Source organism: Musca domestica, unplaced genomic scaffold (genome assembly GCF_030504385.1).
Source record: "Musca domestica strain aabys unplaced genomic scaffold, Musca_domestica.polishedcontigs.V.1.1 37, whole genome shotgun sequence".
NCBI lineage: Eukaryota > Metazoa > Arthropoda > Insecta > Diptera > Muscidae > Musca > Musca domestica.
The window spans coordinates 883,616-904,541 of NW_026712321.1; the positions used below are offsets into that span (position 1 = coordinate 883,616).

Genomic DNA, 20,926 nt, shown 5'->3' on the forward strand with positions numbered 1-20,926 from the left:
TTTTTTGATAATTTCCAAAAATCGATCCACACCTCCCTATATTACAGCTGGAATGGTACACGTTGTCATTCCAGCTTTAATATAGGGTTGTATAGATCGTTTTTGACATTTAACAAAAAAACAAATGGAGGCAATGTTTTCCATTCTCTCAGACCTAGAAAAGCCAAAACAAATCAAAATAGTATTTATATAAGGCATCAAAGCATGGTAGAAGAATACATGTAGATGCATTAACGCTTGGGAACATTGATATCTTAAAAATTTTAAAAATCTTTCTTCAAAAATAAGTGCATTTTTTGTCGCAGTAGCTGTGTCGGTGCGACTTCGTTTATTCTTCTACCATGGCATCAAAACATTTTTTAAGAACAAGGATCAATTTTCTATTCGACTTCGAACATGATTTATTTAAAACAGATTGGGATTCTGAAAACATTGAGTTTTTAACTAGAGACCTTGGCAGAAGAAGACAGGTAGATGCATCAACGCTTGGGAGCATTGATATGTAAAAAAAATTTAATGTTTTTTTCAAATATAAGTAGATTTTTATATGTTTTCTTATATAACATCATTCAGAGGTTATTATAATTAGTGTTTTTCAACAATTTTTACAAATTTAAACAATTTTTCATTCATCATTTTCAATCTTAAAATTGGTGTGACAGTTCATTGTCCCAGCAGGTGTGTCTATATTCTTCTACCATGCTAGAGACTTAACCATTCTTAAGAACCCTGTACAGATCGGTTTCACCTGTTGCCATATAGCTTATCGTAAGGCTATCCATGAATGACTTAGCTAGAGTTTATGCATGGAGTTTACTCAATTGTGTGGAATTGATATAACTTAATGTATGTAAATAATATCTAAGTCATTCACGAGTGTTGGATAGCATTTTTATAAGGATTCTCAAAATCTGTATTGTCTGTAATTTACCATGTTAAATTTCACTGCATAGAAAATAGTTTCCCATCTCTGATTTGTGTACGTTCAATGAATTCATAAATATGCATTTTGACAATAAGATGTTGTAGTTTGGAAAAAATTATAAACATATGATTGATTGCATGACTTTAACTTCTTAATTCTGTATCTGATTTTTGGCAGTAAGACAAAAAGACCTTGTATCATCGCGAATTCTATGATTTTCTATGTTAGTATCACCATTTTCGTAACTACGTTTTTTTGATATAAAGATAAAACAAAGTAAAAAATTGAGGAAGTAGAAATACATGTAAATCACTAAAAACTACCTTGGAACTAGTTCCATAGGGAACTAACACCGGCTTTACAAAAGATAAAGTAATTGAGTTTATGTATTCCTTTTCCAAATATAAAATTTTATCCGAGTGACCTATACTTCAAAGAGGTGCAAAAGCTCTCATATAGCTTGTCGTAAAGAAAAGCTGTCGTGGTAGAAGAATATGGTTAATTTTTAATTTAAAAAAAATATTTTTTTTTCTGAAAGAGATAAAAACGATCTTTTTAACTAAGCCCTGTTCACATAGCATTACTTTCATTGGTACGCTTAAAGTGGTATGGCCATCTGACAATTAAAAATAATTATTTCTATTAAAACCAAAAATTCTAAAACTGGTGGCCACATATTGCTCTACTGAACTTATGGCCACGTTGATTTTTAATTTCTCCTCGCTTTAGGTAAGTGAAAGTTCTTATCGTGGCAAAAAACACACGAATTGTTGAATAATTTCATAAGTACTTGGCAGCAGTACTTATCGCGAAGTTCCTTCTTCTTTTTCACGATAATAATTTTCTTCGTTTGTTTGTCCATTAAAAAGATGTATCATCGACCTTCGTGTTAAATGGTATCTGACGTCATTTAAATGAGGTAATGCATATCTTATCAATCTACAGGAAGAAGAAAAAAAACGTGGAATTTGTTTAGCCAGCGATAAAATATTCTAATTATGATTTCTCGTGTTAGGTGTTGTTGTTGGTGTTGCTATTACTGTTTCATTATTTATTTTTCCCTTTAATTATCTTGAATTTTATTACGTGTCTTTGTGATATTTCTCATATATCTCAAAATTTTATTACCTTGTGTCCATGAGTTATTGCAAACAAACATTCAGCTCCCGAACGTTGGAATTTTTGGTAAAAGAACTTGGTAATCCCTCAGCGTTTCTATTTTTGAATATTTTATAGTTTTTCAATTTGTTGTTATTTTCAAAGTCAATTTTTTATTGTTTCTCATTTTTCTTTTCTTAAAGTCAAATAATAGCTCGACCACCACTTGTTAAGATAACATTCTTTGGTTTCTTTCTTCAGCGGTGCGGGGAAGGGAGGTGGGTGCGAAAGTAATTAAAGTGCGAATGAATGAAAACATTCTGGAAATATTTTTTCTGACCATTATGTTTGGCGCTATCATGCTATGCGCAAAAGTAATTGAAAACATTTCTTATATTTCTAAGTTCAATGGCAGAACTTTGAATTTGAAAAAAAGAAAACTTTTTTTCTTCAAATATTTGGATAAAGTTTAATTGAAATAAGAGATAATCAAAAGTCATTTCAAATAAGCGTACCCATCTCTGCATTTTCTGTAATTTACCTTGTCAAATTTCTCTGCATAGAAAACTGGTTCCCATCCCTGATTTGAGTACGTTCAATGAAATCATAAATATGAATTTTGACAATAAGATGTCAAACGTTTGTAAATTTTAATTGTCAAACAAATTTTGCAATTTTTGAATGAAAAATTATTCAAATTTATAAAAATTGTTGAAAAATGCATATTATAATAACCTCCGATTGGTGTCGTATAAGAAAACATATAACAATCTACTGATATTTGAAAAAAAAAAAAACATTTTAAAATGTTTGACATAACAATGTTCCAAAGGTTGATGCATCTACCTATATTCTTCTACCATGTTGTAAACATATCATGACTTTACCTTTCGTAATTCTGTATCTGATTTTTGGTAATAAGATAGAAAGACCTTGTATCGCCGGGAATTCTATGATTTAAATTTCTTTAAAATATGTTATTATCACCATTTTCGTAAACACATTTTTTTGATATAAAGATAAAGTAGAGTTCAAATTCATGTAAATCACTCGAAACTACCTTGGAACTAGTTCCATAGTGAACTAACACCGGCTTTACCAATGACAAAGTAATTGAGTTTATGTATTCTTTTTCCAAATATTAATTTTTATTCAAGTGACCTATACTTCAAAGAGGTGTAAAAGCTCTCATATAGCTTATATCACGATGGTAGTAAGGAATATTTCCTAATTGTTAATTAGACCAGAGAGTTTTGAACTCCAATGTCGCAAAGGAAAGGTGTCGTGATAGTAGAATAAAGATAGATGTATTAACACAGCTGCTGGGACAATGAACTGTCAAACTAATTTTTGTAGAAAAACGCATATTATAATAACCTCCAATTAACGTGGAATAAGAAAATATATAAAAATTGACATATTTTTGAAAAAAAAGTTGACATATCAATGTTCCCAAGCGTTGATGCATCTACCTGTATTCTTCTATTAAGCTTGGAACTAGTTCCATTGTGAACTAACACTGGCATTACCAAAGACGAAGTAATTCAGTTTATGTATTTTTTTTTTCAAATAACAATTTTTATCCTTGTGACCTATGCTTCAGAAAATTGCAAAAGCTCTCTTAAATCTTGTATCACGATGGTAGTAAAGAAAATGTTTTTTTATTGTTAATTAAGTCAGAACTCCGTGTCGCAAAGGAAAGCTGTTCAATGCCAAGGTGTATTTACAGGTGCTTTGTTCCAGAACCTGCAAGAATCTGATAGTTTTGCAAATTTTTTCGATATCATAAAGGGAAAATCGGTTATCGTAGTAAAAACTTTTACATTCTTGCAGTTCGAGAACAGACCAAGGATGACAAGGTAGGGCTAAATTTTGTCATCGTTTATGGTCAAAATAAAACTTTTTAATTCAAATTTATAAAAATTTTATATTTTTCTGACCAAACTTGGAAGGTATAATGTTTCAAATATTGTTTAGTGTTTTTTATAGATTCCACGTTAAAAATATTTTACGGAAAAAGAAGTCTAAAGGTGATAATACATAAAACGCCTATTTTTTGACTGGCTTCTTCGAAAAAGAACACAGAAGCATAGGGCCAAAATCGAACTAAGTAAACCTAAAACTCCTTTCTTCCTCTACGAACAAGCCAGCCGATGACTTAAGCCAATCAAAAAAGCGTTTTATGTCTCCTGTGTGACCTTATTAAATAAGCTTTGGTCTACTCTTCGAAAAAATGAATAAATTCTATTGCTTATGAAAATGTTCTGGAGTTTTGTTTGTTTATATATATCACCACTTTCGTAAAGTACGTTTTTCATCCGAAACAAATCCACAGTAAATATTATCCTAGATTTCCATGTAATATTCGTCAAAATAATCAAAATTGAGCTAAGTCTCTGGATTTTTAGACTTTAGATAAAAAAGTTTCTTCTTGAGTGTATAATCCGAAACAGGTTTAAAAAAATTGCAACTAAGAAATTACGGATTATCCGCATATATTCTTTAAAATCTTAAAGAAAAATTGGAAGCTGAATGACAGCATTTTTTAGTCATTTAAATTTATTTCTTCATCTGGCATGTTTTTCAATAAAACAATGCAATCCAATCAAAAAACCGTTTTATGTATTCTCACAATAAGGCCTGAATTTGTCTTCTGTGTGACCTTATTAAATAAGCCTTAGTCTATTCTTCGAATAAAATGAAGATATGCAATTGTTAATTTAAATGTCCTGGAGTTTCGTTTATTTTTATACATATCACCATATTCGTAAAGTACGTTTTTCATCCGAAGAAATTCTAGAGGAATAATCCTAGATTTCCATCTAATATTCGTCAAAATAATCAAATATGTGCTAAGTGTCTGGATTTTTAGACATTTCACAAATAGGCTTCTGCTTGATTGTATATTTATATCACCATTTTCGTAAAGTACGTTTTTAATCCAAAACAAGTCCAGAGAAATTTGCAACCAAGAATTATCCGCATATATTCTTTAAACTCTAAAAGAAAAATTGGAAACTGAATGTCAGCGTTTTTCTAGATATTTAAATTGTTTTATTTTCCGGCTTTTTTTCAATAAATGATCCGTATATTTTGTTTTCTAATTATGTCTTTTTGAAACTCTTCATCGATTTGAAATCAAGTATTTCGTCTTAAATTTAAGACCTTCTTTGGATATTCGCATTGTAATAAAGTTATTTATTTTTAGAGTTTTTTTTTATAAAGTAGGGTTTTTATCCGAAACTATTCCAAAGAGTTTTTCAACGAAGAAATCCTGGATTTCCATCTAATATTCGTATAACTTTTCATCAAAATTGTTAGCTAGACATAATTTTTCAGACTTTTAAATTGCTTTCTTCTTAATTGTATATTCATATCACCATTTTCGAAAATACGTTTTTAATCCAAAACAAGTACAGAGAAATTCGCAACTAAGAATTTCCGGATTATCCGCATATATTGTTTAAATCCAAAAAAATGGAAGGTTGATGGTTGCGTTTTTAGGCATTTAAATTGCTTTCTTCTTCTGGCATCCGTATATATTGTTTTCTAATTTTGTCTTTTAGATACTCTTCATAGATTTGAAATCAAGTATTTCGTCTCAAATTGAAGACCCTCTTTATAAGACCACTTCAGATTTCCCCACTTTAATAATTTTTTTTTTTTTGAGTTTTATTTGTTTTTTATATCACCATTTTCGTAAAGTACGTTTTTTAAACCAAACCTATACCAAAGAGATTTGCAACCAAGTAATCCTCGATTTCCATCTAATATTCGTATAACTTTTCATCAAAATTGTTAGCTGGGCATCATTTTTTTACACATTTAAATTGATCTCTTCTTAATTGTATATTTATATCACCATTTTCGTAAAATTCGTCTTTAATCCAAAACAAGTCCAGAGAAATTTGCATCTAAGAAATTCCGGATTATCCGCATATATTCCTTAAATTCTAAAAAAGAAATTGGAAGCTGAATGGCAGCGTTTTTTAGACATTTAAATTGTTTTCTTCTTCTGATTTTTTTTTTTCAATAAAACAATGCCGCTATGATCCGTATATTTTGCCTTCTAATTATATCTTTTAGAAACTCTTTATCGATATGAAGTCTCAAATTAAGGACCTTCTTTAAAAGACCACTTCGAATTTTCGTATTGTAATAAAGTTATTTATTTATTTATTTTTTTTTTTGAGTTTTGTTTTTTATATCACCATTTTCGTAAAGTACGTTTTTTTATCCAAAACTATTCCAAAGAGTTTTGCAATCAAGAAATACCGGATTATTAGCTTGATTCTATAATTTTTAACAAATTTTTAAAATGGATGTAAATATTTTTTAGACATTTAAATTGATTTCTTCTCCTGGCATTTTTTTTCAATAAAACAATGCCGCCATAATCCCTAATTTTTTTGTTTTCTAATTATGTCTTACTGAATCATTTACATACTCTTCATCGATTTGAAGTCAAGTATTTCGTCTCAAATTTAAGACCCTCTTTATGAGACCACTTTAGATTTTCCCATTGTAATAAAGTTATTTTTTGTTGTGTTTTTTTTTTTTTCATTCATGTCTGCTTGCCCTATTGTTCTGTCCATTATCAAAAATATGTGATTCTCATTGTTGTTGTTTTCATTTCAATTTTTAATTACTACTTGATAATAGACCCGCATTTAATAATTGGTGGGAGTATTTATGGCATTATCGTGTGCTGCTGCTGCAGGCGATGATGGGGGTATTTTTTCAACTGGCACGTGCTGCTGCTGGGTTGCTTCCAAAAAGGAGCTTTTTAATTTTGATTAACTTGAATAATATTTCAATTCTTTGTTTCTTCCTTCAACATTTTGACAAATTTAACCCTCTTTTTTCATTACTTCTTTAATTACAGAAGCCGTTAACTTGATCATGTGGTACCGCGATGAATTGCCCATTACAAATGGCAACACCACACTGGTGGTGGGCATGTACGATGTGGACAACAAGCACAGCCTTACCATTTATAATTATACCAGCACAAAGAGCGGTAATTTCTCGTGTTCCGTTATGCCGGCCGATGTGCGTCAGTATGTGAAGATTGAATTGAAGGCACCTGAAAATATCACCGAAATGAATGGTGGAGCTTCGATTTTGAGTGGCATAAATACCATAATCATGATGATCATCATGGCCATATCAATTTGGTATTAAATTTAAGAGAATTGTTTTTTTTTTGTGTGCATATATATATATATACATACATATATATTTTTTGTCCTGTATCTGCCTAACTAAAAGAAATCGAAAGGAAACATTTTTAGGAAATCTCAGACAACATTATCAACAAATGGAACAAAATTTATAATTATTATTATATACGAGTGTAAAAAGAGGCTGAAACAACTACAACAACAACACATTTCACATCATATAACACGTTCATTGCATCGAACCTACCAACATATATCTCTTTATCTTATCATGTTAAACGAAACCACTGACATACAATGCTAATTATATACAAACAAAAGAAGAACAAAAAAAGAACCACAAATGTACTTATATACGAAGAAATTAGCAAGATTTTTTCTTTAGAAGAAATAACAATTAACAATAGTTTGTTTTCTGTTAGATCTGTGAAATTACGATAATTAGCTAGCTCGGTTCACATTTATGTGCGTTTTACAGGAGAGCATGGCCACACATGCAATTATCTTAAATATCTCAGAGAGTTTCTTTTTGTAGGGGTTTGTAGGTAGAAAACTGTCGTAGTTATTAAAACTCTATTAAAGCTAGCTGCCCACACATCATCAATCAAGTAAATCTGTTTTAAGAATTTTAAATTGTTTAAATCATTAAAAGAGAGGTTTAGATCAGTTTGTTTTCTGTTAGATTTATGAAATTATAATAATTAGCTAGCTGAGTTCATATTTATTTGCAATTTACAGGGTAGCATGGCCAGACATTCAATTATCTCAAAGAATTTCCATTTGTAGGGGTTTATAGGTAGAAAACTCTCTTAATGATTAAAAACACAATTAAAGCTAGCTGACCAATCAAGTAAATCTGTTTTAACAATTTTTAATTGTCTAAATCATAAAAAGAGAGGTTTAGATCAGTTTGTTTTCTGTTAGATTTATGAAATTATATTAATTAGCTATCAGGGTTCACATTTATGTGCGATTTACAGGTTAGCATGGTCAGACATTCAATTATCTCAAATATCTCAGAGTTTCCTTTTGTAGGGGTGTATAGGTAGATAACTTTCGTAGTTATTAAAACTCAACTAAAGCTAGCTGGCCACATATTCATTCAAGTAATTTTGTTGAAGAAAACTCTCTTAATGATTAAAAACTCGATTAAAATTACCTGGCCATATATTCAATCAAGAAAATCTGTTTAAATATTCTTAAATGGTTTAAACCATAAAAAGAGATGTTTAGATCAGTTGTTTTTCTGTTAGATTTATGAAATTTCATATAATTAGCTATCAGGGTTCATATTTATTTGCAATTTACAGGGTAGCATGGCCAGACATTGAATTCTTAAATATCTCAGAAAATTCCCTTTTGTAGGGGTTTATAGGTAGAAAACTCTCGTAGTTATTGCAACTCTATTAACCCTTAACTACAGACCACCGGTAATTGTTACCGGTTATATAAAACACATAAAATTTCTGTAAAACAATTGGAAAATTTGTTTAATATATGTCTGTTATATATTTTTTGTATATCAAGATCTTGAAAAAGTTTTAAAACTATTTACTTTTATAAAACCGCGCATTTTTTTAAACAAAATACATTCAGTTATCCCCGAAATTGAAAAATCGTAAATGCTTACCGCTAAAAAATACCGGTCATCTGTAGTTAAGGGTTAAAGCTAGCTGGCCACACATTCATTCAAGTAATTTTGTTGCTTTGGTTAAACATTTGAAAAAAGGTGTAATCCATTAAAAAATGGCCACACATTCAACCAAGTAAATCTGTTTGTTTAATAATTGTAAATGATCTACCCCCTTAATCTCTTAATAATTAATAAATCTACTAAAGCTAACTGGCCACACATTTAATGAAGTGAATATGTGGTTATGTTTATTATATATTGAATAGAGATATGTAAAAGTTCTATTGGGAAATTGATATGTCAAAAATTTTAAAAAAGGTTTTTTTTTAACCCTTTAAATGATTTACAATTCAGTTAAAGCTAGCTGGCCACACATTCAATCAAGTAAATCTGTGGTCGTGTTTAAAAATTGTAAATGGCCAAATATATTTAATAGAGATATGTTAAAATTCTATTCTAATGCAGAACAATTTTTATATTGTATAGCATTACCATTAGGAAATTGATATGTCAAAAAGGTTTTTTTTTAAACTCTCTTAATGATTAAAAATTCAGTTAAAGCTACCTGCGGCCACTCATTCAATCAAGTAAATCGTGGTTATGTTTGATAATTGTAAATGGTATACTCCTTTAATCTCGTAATAATTAATAAATCTACTACAGCTAGCTGGTCACACATTGAATCAAGAAAATCTGTTATTATTGTAATGTTTAGTAAATCTATTGAAGCTAGCTGGTCACACATTCAATCAAGCAAATCTGTTGTTAAGTTTAAAAATTGTAAATGGCCAAATATATTTAATGGAGATATGTAAAAGTTCTATTCTAATGCAGTACAATTTTTATATTGTATAAGGTACCATTAGGACATTGATATGTCAAAAATATTTTTTATAAGTTTTCTTATAAAACAATAATCGCAGGGTATTATTTTATGCCGTTTTTAACAATTTTTATAATTTTGAATAACTTTTCATTCAAAATTTTCATTTTCAAAATTGGTTTGACAGTTCATTGTCCGAGCAGCTGTGTCGATGCGACTATCTGTATTAGTATGTATCAGTCTACATATGACCAAATTAGAATTATCTTTTCCTTAAAGGTGAGGATACATAAAACGCTCTCCTGACTGGCTTATGTCATCGGCTGGCTTCTTCGGAAAATAACAAAAGAGCGTAGGACCAAAATCAATCTAAGTCAACCTTAAACTCTTTTGTTCCTCTACTCTAAGAAACCAGCTGATGACTTAAACTAGTCAAAAAAGCGTTTTATGTATACTCACCTTAAGAAAGACTCATCCATTTCTTTCGTAGTTTGCGTAGTGAATTATTGAATTGAACTACTTTCTTTGTGAATTAAACCAAAAGACAAGACAATTGGGTGCATGTTATTATAATAAAATACAACTCTGGTTGGAGACAATTTGTCTTGTGTAAACACAAGTCGATAACATTTTAAAAAAGTTCCAAAATATACTTCTGGACACAGTAGAATCAAGAAGGTAGCTCATTCACTTTTTTGACGAAATTATTTTTTTACCAACATCTAATTGTCAAAATGTGTATTCATAAATTTATTCTGTACACACAAATCACAGATGGGAACTTGCTTTTGCTAAAGTCAAATTTGACAGGTACATTATAGAAAATTGTAGGGTATGCTAATTTGAAATGAGACTGACTTGAATTAATTGTACCATGTAAATTCACTGTTGGTTTTTATTAATCCCAGTTCCATATATTTTCAAAATTTGTGGAAAATATTTTCGAATATTGTGAAATAACAAATAATATAATTTAATGTGTGGCCGGTTGGTTTTGGTGAAGTTTTTCTCTGTGTGTACCCAGTATTAGATACCTTTCATATAAGTAGCTAAGTATTGTTCTTTTCCAGAACCTGTAAGAATCCACTAGTTTAGCTTTTTTCGATATCATAAAGGGAAAATCGGTTATCGTAGTAAAAATTTTTACATTCTTGCAATTCTGGAACAGACCATGATAGAATCAATGCAACACAACTCACCGGTTTTTCTCATCTTTAAATTTTATAGCTGGTTTACATATAGATTTTTTGCAAATATTTAATAGTGACATATACCAATCACAATAAGCTTACTCAAATTTATTGTGATTGATCAATTGTCAAAATTAATCCTGAAAAAATATATGTAAATGTACTTTTAGATTAAATTCAGCTGATCATCAGATGTTTAAAAGCCGTAAACAAAGGTTTTAAAATGTCAATTCCATGGAGAAATAATAAGGCGCTACACCAATCAGACAAAATGTCATAATGTGTTTACGGTTTGTTTATCTTTTTTTGTACTGTGATTTCAATAACAATAAGTGTTTTGACAACTCACCTAGATGATCAGCTGTGTATATGTCAAGCGAAATCCACGGGATTTAAGATTTGACATTTACGCAATGCCACTGAAAATTGAAATCCACGAAATCTATTATATGTAAACAAACCATCAGTCTGGTAATCAGCTGATCATGATTTCTCTTTAGAATGCATGGCAGAAGAATATAGGTAGACGCATCGACCCAGCTGCTGGGACAATGAACTGTCAAACCAATTTTGGAATTGAAAATGTTGAATGAAAAATTATTTAAGTTTGAAAAAATGTTGAAAAACGTGAATTATAATAACCTTCGAATGACGTCGTATAAGAAAAAAACATTTAAAATTTTTGACATATCAATATATCCAAACGTTGATGATGCATCTACCTGTATTCTTCTACCATGTAATCAGCTGATCATGATTGCTTGCTTACTTTCTCTTAACAACGTTTCTCTCTCCCTCTTCCCCTTAAACAACGTTTACATGATTACTTTTGAAAAATGAATTTACAACCATATGACCATTTAATGCTTAAAATCAATGCCAAAAGAGTATAGTTAGTTGCGATAAGGTAAAATTGAATCATAATTTCCAAATTATATGATGTATGCATGGTAGAATCAAGAAGGTAGGGTCATGTAGTCACATGTTTACATTTTTTTTTAAAAATTATTCATTTGACAACATTTTATTGTCAAAATTTGAAATTTAAAAATCCATTGTACAGAGATTGGAACCTGTTCTTATGTAAAGAAATGTGACAAGGTAAATTACAGAAAATGCAGAGATGGGTATGCTTTTTTTTGAAATGACTTTACCTTCTTAATTTTGCCATGAATGTATGTTTGATTTTAGCTCTCTTCTTTGCCTCATTGAAGTTAATTCTCGTCAACAGTTTTATTTTTATTATTATTTTTTCTATTTTGTAAATTGTATTATATTAATGTGTAGATTTTATTTTGTTAAACAAAATTTTTCATAATTTAAAATTAGTCAAGTCAAGCGAAACAAAAAAACTAAAAATAAAAATTCAAAAAAAAAAAAAAAAAACAAACACCCGGGCCAAATGTAGTTAACTCCAAATTGTTTAAGGCTTGGATATTGATCAGTTTTATAAAAATATATATTTTTTTGGGTGAACTACAAAACAATGTAATTTTGTATTTTTTTTTTTTGCATTTTATATTATATATAGTAAGATGTATTAGTAATAATTAAAAACGCGCAAATTTTATTTTTTGTAAAATATTTTTCTAGTTTTCCAAATTATATACAAATGTCATATTTTTTGTGATTTTGTCATTGCATTTTTTTGTCGCAAAATCAAAGCCAAAGTTAAATTAGAGTGCCTCCATAGAAAAAATTTTCAAAAAAATAATATAAAAAATAACGAAAAAACAACAAAACAGCAGCATGCTTGCTAAGTTTTACATTAAAATATAAATTAAATTTACACCTACTGCATTCGTACATAAATACATATTTATAGTATGTATAAATAGTAGCTATATGTAATAACAGAACTCTTAAGAAAGAATCGAAACAAAAACAAAAAAACACATTTCCCCAATCTCTGCCTCCCTCCCTCCACACAAAGTGCAAATCTCTATGCAATCTCTCTTTACAGTCCATCCATCAATTTCCCCCTGGCCCTTACCAAAAAAAAAGAAAAAAAAAAAACAAAAGCCCCCCAGTGTTATTTTTAGTGCCTGTCGCCTTTTATGCGTTAAAGAAGAAAACAAAAACTCGAAATAAAAAAAATTATGATATTTTGGACAGATGTGTCAGATAAATGTTGTTAACGTGGCTGGAACGAACCACATATGCACACAGATGTGCGTATGTTTATATTTTAAACAGCCAGAAAATCAAATAAATAGAAATGAATTTTATCCAACTCCTCCTCCTCCTCCCTCGCCATCTCCAACAACAAATCTAATCTTTTGTGCAACAACAACCCCCCCACCCTCACACTTCCCCAACTTCCTGAAAACATTAATGTGTGTATGTGGATGTAAACACATAATATTTGATTTAAAAAAAACGAACAACAACAAATACCATAGATCAACAACAATACTCCAAGAAAATCTGTTATATAGTTTAAATACTTCCAAATAAGACTATTTAATTCATTAAAAACAACAAAAACCAACAACAAACCAGCTGTATCGAATATAGATGAATCTCTCTCTCTTAAGACACTGAAATTAAAAATGCAACAAAACCAAAACAAATTAAATAAAGAAATATTACAAATAAAACGATAAAAATAAAAAAATAATGTTGTTTTATTTTAGATGAAAACATGGCAACCCTATATGTTGTGGAAAGTCCGCTGAAAGAGAATACAGTGGGAGAGAGACGCTTTACATCAAACTTGTGCAGATTACAAACCAAACTCATTGCATCCCTTCATTGGGCGCCACTATCTAGAGTTGGCCTTTTTTCAAAAAAAAAAAAAAAAAAAAAAAAAAAAACAAGTAAAAAAAGTGTAAGTTTGGACGGACCGAACTTTGAATACTCTCCACCATTTGGTACAAATTTGGCAATTTTCAAAAAAATAAAATCCCTTAAAAATTATGTTAAAATCTTAAAAATACCGAATGTAGCCATATATTAGTATCTATACGATGACGTGGAACTGCATAGGCGACTTTTGTCACAAGCTATTACAATATTCAAATGCGAAACTTGAAAAAAATCTGTTTATAAGGTAGCCCAAAATCATAAAAATACCGAATATAGAGGCACCATGGGGGTTATAAAACATGAACCTGCAAAGACAATTTTCTGTCATAGGCTGTAGTATTTATTACGAACTTCAAATACCAAATTTGAAACAATTCCGGTGAAAAATGTCCCAAAACCAATCAAAATACCAAATATCGGGAGGTACCGTTATATGGAGACTATACCAAAACGTGGACCTATACATGCGATGTTTCGCCACACAAACTAGGACCCATTATGACCAACAAATACCAATATTCAGACAAATCCGTAAAAAAATGTGGCAAAAACTATCAAAATACGGAATATCGGGAGGTACCGATACATGGGGGCTATACTAAAGCGTGGACCTATGCATACAATGACTCGCCACACGAACTAGGACCCATTATAACCTACAAATCCGTGAAAAAATGTGGCAAATAACATCAAAATACCGAATATCGGGAGGTACCGTTATATGGGGGCTATAGCAAATAGTGGACTTATGCATGCAATGTTTCGCCACCGGAGCTAGAAACCCAATATAACCTACAAATATCAATTTTCAGAAAAATCCGTAAAAAAAATGTGGCAAAAATCATCAAAATACCGAATATCGGGAGGTACCGTTATATGGAGACTATGCCAAAACGTGGACCTATACATGCAATGTTTCGCCACCGGAGCTAGAAACCCAATATAACCTACAAATATCAATTTTCAGAAAAATCCGTAAAAAAATGTGACAAAAATCATCAAAATAACGAAAATCGGGAGGTACCGTTTTATGGAGGCTATACCAAAACATGGATCGAAATATCTCATTTTCAATACCAACCATCCTAGACATAATACAAATTGTTCTTCCAAAATTTTGAAGTTCTACGTCAAATAATGTGGGCTGTATCGTGATTTCAACATCGTAAAATTGGTTGGGCGCCAATTTAGATTACATTTTCTGTCACAGGCTGTGGCATCCATTACGGAATTCAAATACGAGATCTCAAAAAATTTCGATGGGTATTGTACTTAAACTCGTCAAAATACCGAATATAGAGGTACCATGGGGGTTATAAAACGTGGACCTGCAAAGACAATTTTCTTTCACAGACTGTAGTTCCCATTACGAACTCTAAATACGTAATTTGAAACAATTCCGATGAACAGTGATGCTAAAATCATCAAAATATTGGTTGGTACCGTTATATAAGGGCTATACGAAGACGTGGACCTGCACAGACAATTTTCTGTCTTAGGCTGTAGTATCCCTTTGGAACTTCAAATACCAAATTTGAAACAATTCCGGTAAATAATGTCGCTAAAATCATCGAAATACTGAATATAGGGAGGTACCATTATATGGGGGCTATATGAAAACGTGGACCTGCACAGACAATTTTCTGTCTTAGGCTGTAGTATCCAATACGAACTTCAAATAACAAATTTAAAACAATTCCGTTGAATAATGGCGCTAAAATCATCAAAATACCGAATATAGGGAGGTACCGTTTTATGGGGGGCTGAACAAAGACCTGGATCTGCACACACAATTTTATGTCATAAGCTGTAGTATCCATTACGAACTTCAAACACATTATTCCGGTAAATAATGCCGATAAAATCATCAAAATACCGAATATCGGGAGGTACCGCTATATGGGGGGATATACGAAGACGTGGACCTGCACAGACAATTTTCTGCCATAGGCTGTAGTATCCATTGCGAACTTCAAATACGTAATTTGAAACAATTCTGGTGAATAATGGCGCTAAAGTCATCAAAATACGGAATATTGGTTGGTACCGTTATATAAGGGCTATACAAAGACGTGGACCTGCACAGACAATTTTCTGTCTTAGATTGTAGTATCCCTTTTGAACTTCAAATACCAAATTTGAAACAATTCCGGTTAACAATGTCGCTAAAATCATCAAAATAACGAATATCGGAGGTATCGGGGCTATACGAAGACGTGGACCTACATGGCCCATTTTCAATACCAAAAGTCCTGAAGACAATATACATTTGAGCAAAATTTTATCAATCTACTTCAATTCGTTCGGAAGCTAGAGTGATTTCCACAGACGGATAGACGGACGGACATAGCTAAATCGACATCGAATTTTATGCTGATCAAGAATATAAGTATATATGGAATTTAATATGTATATTTTGAGGTGTTACAATCGGAATGATAAACTTAATATACCCTCCAAACTATGGTGGAGGGTATAAAAACTATAGCGCTTCCTTAAGTTTAAAGGTTCTTGGCCACGCCTAAAATTCTGCTTCAAATTTGGTAATTACAAAATGTAAACAAAATCACTTTACATATGACACTAACACGATGTGGAGTCTAACCTTTACCTGTGGTTTACCCAAGACAAATGTAAACAACATTTTTGGCTTTTACACATAAAACACAATGTGTTTTAAGGGAGATTTCGTTCAGAACCTACTTTTTTGCCATTTATATATTACTTTTATGTTTGAAAATATTATTATTTTTTTGTTTGAATTTTTAAAATGATTCTTAAAATTTCAAATTCACATTTGACATTTGATACACATGTGACCATGTTTTGGCAATACCATTTCAATACTGGGCGAATAACACATACATATGTATGTTCACATTTGGCATTTTTCTCCAATGATTTCGAAACAGTAATTATAATTTTGTTCACATTAAAAATTCTCAACGCAATGTGTCTTTAGCGATCGTTGAAATGCCTGGCGTCGAATTGCATTCCAATCAAATGATATTGAAATGATGTAAAAATTCTCAAGTCTTTGTTTTGAAATGAAATAGAATGAATTCTGGTGCTGCTGCTGCTGCTGTTACAAATGAGTTACGTGATGTTTAGCGGAAACACCTGTGTCAAATGGAGTCCCTGTTGTCTGTCTGACCGGCTGGCTGGCTGCTTGTCACACAATAAACCGCAAAAGCCATTAACTGGTTATAGTCACGATTTGAAATGCAGGGGATTAAACGTTTCGTTTCATCAGCCAATTTAAAATGCATTTAATCAGGTAGCCCTTAGAGTGGTGTTTAATGATTTCGAAATGGAATCTTTGCTCTTTTTTTGTTTTTGAAAAAAGTGTCATTGCTACCCATTTTGGGGAGTTTAGTTTGGAATAAACTTAATATAGATTGAGGGCCAAAGATTCAAGATTATCCGTTTCTTGCCTACATAAAAGTAGTTGCAACTTGCTAAAAATCATCATTTTTTCATGTCACAAGGCCACATATCAAATCGACTTGAATGAATTTATTTTTGGGCGAAATGGTATTTAGAACTTCTTTGTTATTTTTACATACCAAAGCTTCACACACGACCCTCGTAGAACTTAAATTGATCGTAAAAATTAAGCAATTTTTTTTTTTGGCAAAATTGTTTTGAGACATAATGAAAATTTGCATTTTCTATAAATGTCCCAACAAACATTTTTAATAAGACCTACCGGAGATTTAATGGGAAATTTAATAACTGTGAGTTATTTTCATGGAGCGACACCTGTACGTCATGTAAAAGTGAAACTCTTCTTCGTATAGGAACAAAGCAAAGACATAAAAGTATAAAGATGGGACAAGACAGAGTCAAAATATGGCAACCATGTGAAAATACCTCTGTTGTTATGATATCGTAACAACATAGCATGGTAGAAGAATACAGGTAGACGCGTCGACACAGCTGCTTGGACAATGAACTGTCAAACCAATTTTGGAATTGAAAATGTTGAATGAAAAACTATTTAAATTTGAAAAATTTTTGAAAAAAGGCTAATTATAATAACCTCCGAATGACGTAGTATAAGAAAGCATATAAAAATCTACTTATTTTTAAAAAAACATTTAAATTTTTTTGACATATCAATGCTTCCAAGCGTTGATGCATCTACCCGTATTCTTCTGCCATGCAACATAGTTAGCAATGTTATAGTACGTTTATATATATGAGGGTTAACCCACTAGATTTGGATTTAAACTGTCATATCCATTACTTTTACTTCAAATAAATCCTCTCAAAGTAGGTTAACCCTACAAAAAGTTCTAACGTAAACATGGCATTAGGTGATTTAAACCGCTTAGGCGATATGGAATTAATTGGGAAAGTCTATGGAATAGAATTTTCAAATCCTATTTTTGGATTTTTCAAACTTTTATTTGTCATTTTTTTCTATAAATGTGGTATTTATATTAACATGGCCCTGTCATGAGCTGTTATTCTAGAGAGTATAGACACAAACCATCTACTCAGAATGCATTTTGTCTAGTCTTGAACAAATGAGTTTTAGGTTGATTTAGTTCGATTTTGGTCTAACGATCATTCCTTGTATCCTCCACCATAGTATGGAGGGTATATTAAGTTTGTCATTTCGTTTGTAAAACCTCGAAATATACATTTTAGACCCCACAAAGTATATATATTCTTGATCAGCATAACATTTTATGTCGATTTAGCTATGTCCGTCCGTCTATCCGTCTGTGCGTCTATGGAAATCACTCTAGCTTCCGAACGAAATGAAGTAGATTGATAAAATTTTACTCAAATGTATACTATGTCTGCAGGACTTTTGGTATTGAAAATTGGACATGTAGTTTCACGTCTTCCTATAGCCTCCATATAACGGTGCCTCCCGATATTCGGTATTTTGATGATTATAGCGACAATATTCATCGGAATTGTTTCAAATTTGGTATTTAAAGTTCGTAAGAAATACTACGGCTTAAGACAAAAAATTGGCCATGTAGGTCCACGTCTTCGTATAGCCTCCACATAACGGCACCTTCCGGTATTCGGTATTTTGATGATTATAGCGACAATATTCATCGGAATTGTTTCAAAATTAATATTTGAAGTTCGTAATGGATACTACAGCCTATGACAGAAAATTGTCTGTGCAGGTTCACGTCTTCGTATACCCCCCCATATAGCAGTACCTCCCGATATTCGGTAGTTTGATGATTTTAAGGACAATATTCATCTGAATTGTGTCAAATTTGGTATATGAAGTTCGTAATACGTACTACAGCATAAAACAGAAAATAGGCCGTGTAGGTCCACGTCTTCGTGTAGCCCCCATATAACGGTACATCCCGATATTCGGTATTTTGATGATTTAAGCGACATTATTTACCGGAATTGTTTTAAATTTGGTATTTGAGGTTTGAAATAGATACTACAGCCTATAACAGAAAATTGTCTGTGCAGGTCCACGTCTTCATATAGCCCCCATATAAAGGTACCTCCCGATATTCGGTATTTTGATGATTTTAGCGACACTATTTACCGGAATTGTTTCAAATTTGGTATTTGAAGTTCGTAATGAATACCACATCCAAGGAGAGAAAATGAGCCAATTAAGTCCACGTCTTCGTATAGCCCCCATATAACGGTACCTACCGATATTCGGTATTTTGATGATTTTAGCGGCAATATTCATCGGAATTGTTTCAAATTTGGTATTTGAAGTTCGAAATGGATGCTACAGCCTAAGACAGAAAATTGTCTGTGCAGGTCCACGTCTTCGTATAGTCCCCATATGACGGTACCTCTCGATATTCGGTATTTTTATAATTTTAGCTACATTATTCACCGATTTTTTTTCAAGTGTCGCATTTGAATATTGTAATTGCTTATGACAAATGTTACCTATGCAGGTCCATGTCGTCGTAGAGACCCTAACATAACAGCTACATTCGGTATTTTTAAAATTTTAATAGAATTTTAAACGGATTTTATTGTTATTGAGAATCGAGAATCGTCCCAAATGGTGGAGGATATTCAAAGCCGAACATACAGCTTGTTCACTTGTTTCTTTTCAAAAAAGCCAGCCGATGGCTTAAGTCAGTCGAAAAAGCGTTCTATGTATTCTCACCTTTAATAGTACCATGAATATAATTTTTTTTTTTTTTTTGAAAATTGTAAAATATCGTTCACTGGGTTTAAAATCAATAAAATTTAACTTAAAACCCACACATACGCCGCCGTTATGCACAATTTGCCAATAAACACCATAGACAAATGAAAATATAGACAACGAAATGCTCTCACCGTTTATCTTCGAAAAAAATCGAATCAGCAGATGTCGTTCATATCGTTTCAGGGGTTTGAGTGGGAATATTGAAGTCACTCAATTCTAAAACGTTAAAAATAACAAAAACTGTAGGATATTTGCCAGTTGAAAATTATTTCATAATAAAAGAAATGTGAAAAGTACGTGATGACATCGAAAAATATAGGAATATTCCAGTGAAATTCTTGAAAAACGATAAAATGTGTTTTCGTAGTCGAGTGGCTTGAACGCGTAAATCAGCATGTTGACTATGCAAAACAAGATGAGAGCCACCTGGAAAAAAAGACAAAACTAACTTTTCGTTGTCTATATTTTCATTTGCCTATGTAAACACCAATGATTGAGTACAACACGGTACCGCAATACTTAACTGAACAATTGACACTCTTTCGCTCTCATCTCAACTCAGGTGATACTGTTTTGTAGAACAATCTGAATAAACAACAAATGTGAGAAATGTGGGGGAGAAAAATATAACGGTGTGTGTGTGCGGTTGTTTACATTTTTCCAACAGTGTGGTGTAAAAGTTTTTTGTATAATATGCCACTAGTCATACTTGAATATGAAAATAAAGGGTAAGATAAAAGAACTGCAACAAAGTCAAACGTCATAATTTTTTAAATTTTTTTTAAATTTCATTGAATGAAGTCAAAAAATGTCGGAAATAGCATCAAATTTTAGAATAAGTCTAGATGTCGTACGAGTTACTTAGAAATTACAGCAGTCTGAATTGGGTTGCAGTTTTTTGCTCTCACCCAGTAGTTTGTATTTGGATAATGTTGCCATATTCCATATTTAGCAAATAGACCTACTTTTATTATTTTACCATGGCAAATTTTTAGGAAAGGGGTTTTAATATTGCCACATGTGAAATGTTAAAATTATTGGTCATCATCTAAATTTTGTTGCCGCTCTTTCGATTGTCAGGAAAAGGGAATTTT

The 20,926-nt window shown here is 31.4% G+C and overlaps 2 protein-coding genes across 2 annotated transcripts in view; both read left to right on the top strand.

Moving 5' to 3' along the window:
* The window catches only part of LOC105261721 (uncharacterized), a 31,593-nt gene extending 18,250 nt beyond the window's left edge, over positions 1–13,343 (top strand). The window contains exon 3 of the mRNA XM_059126205.1: positions 6,909–13,343. Within this exon, the coding sequence (XP_058982188.1) occupies positions 6,909–7,207 (299 nt within the window). The 3' untranslated portion in view covers positions 7,208–13,343. The remainder of the gene's footprint in view (positions 1–6,908) is intronic.
* The window catches only part of LOC101892536 (protein 5NUC), a 174,379-nt gene that overhangs the window by 59,586 nt on the left and 93,867 nt on the right, over positions 1–20,926 (top strand). The gene's annotated exons all lie outside the window — the stretch shown is intronic.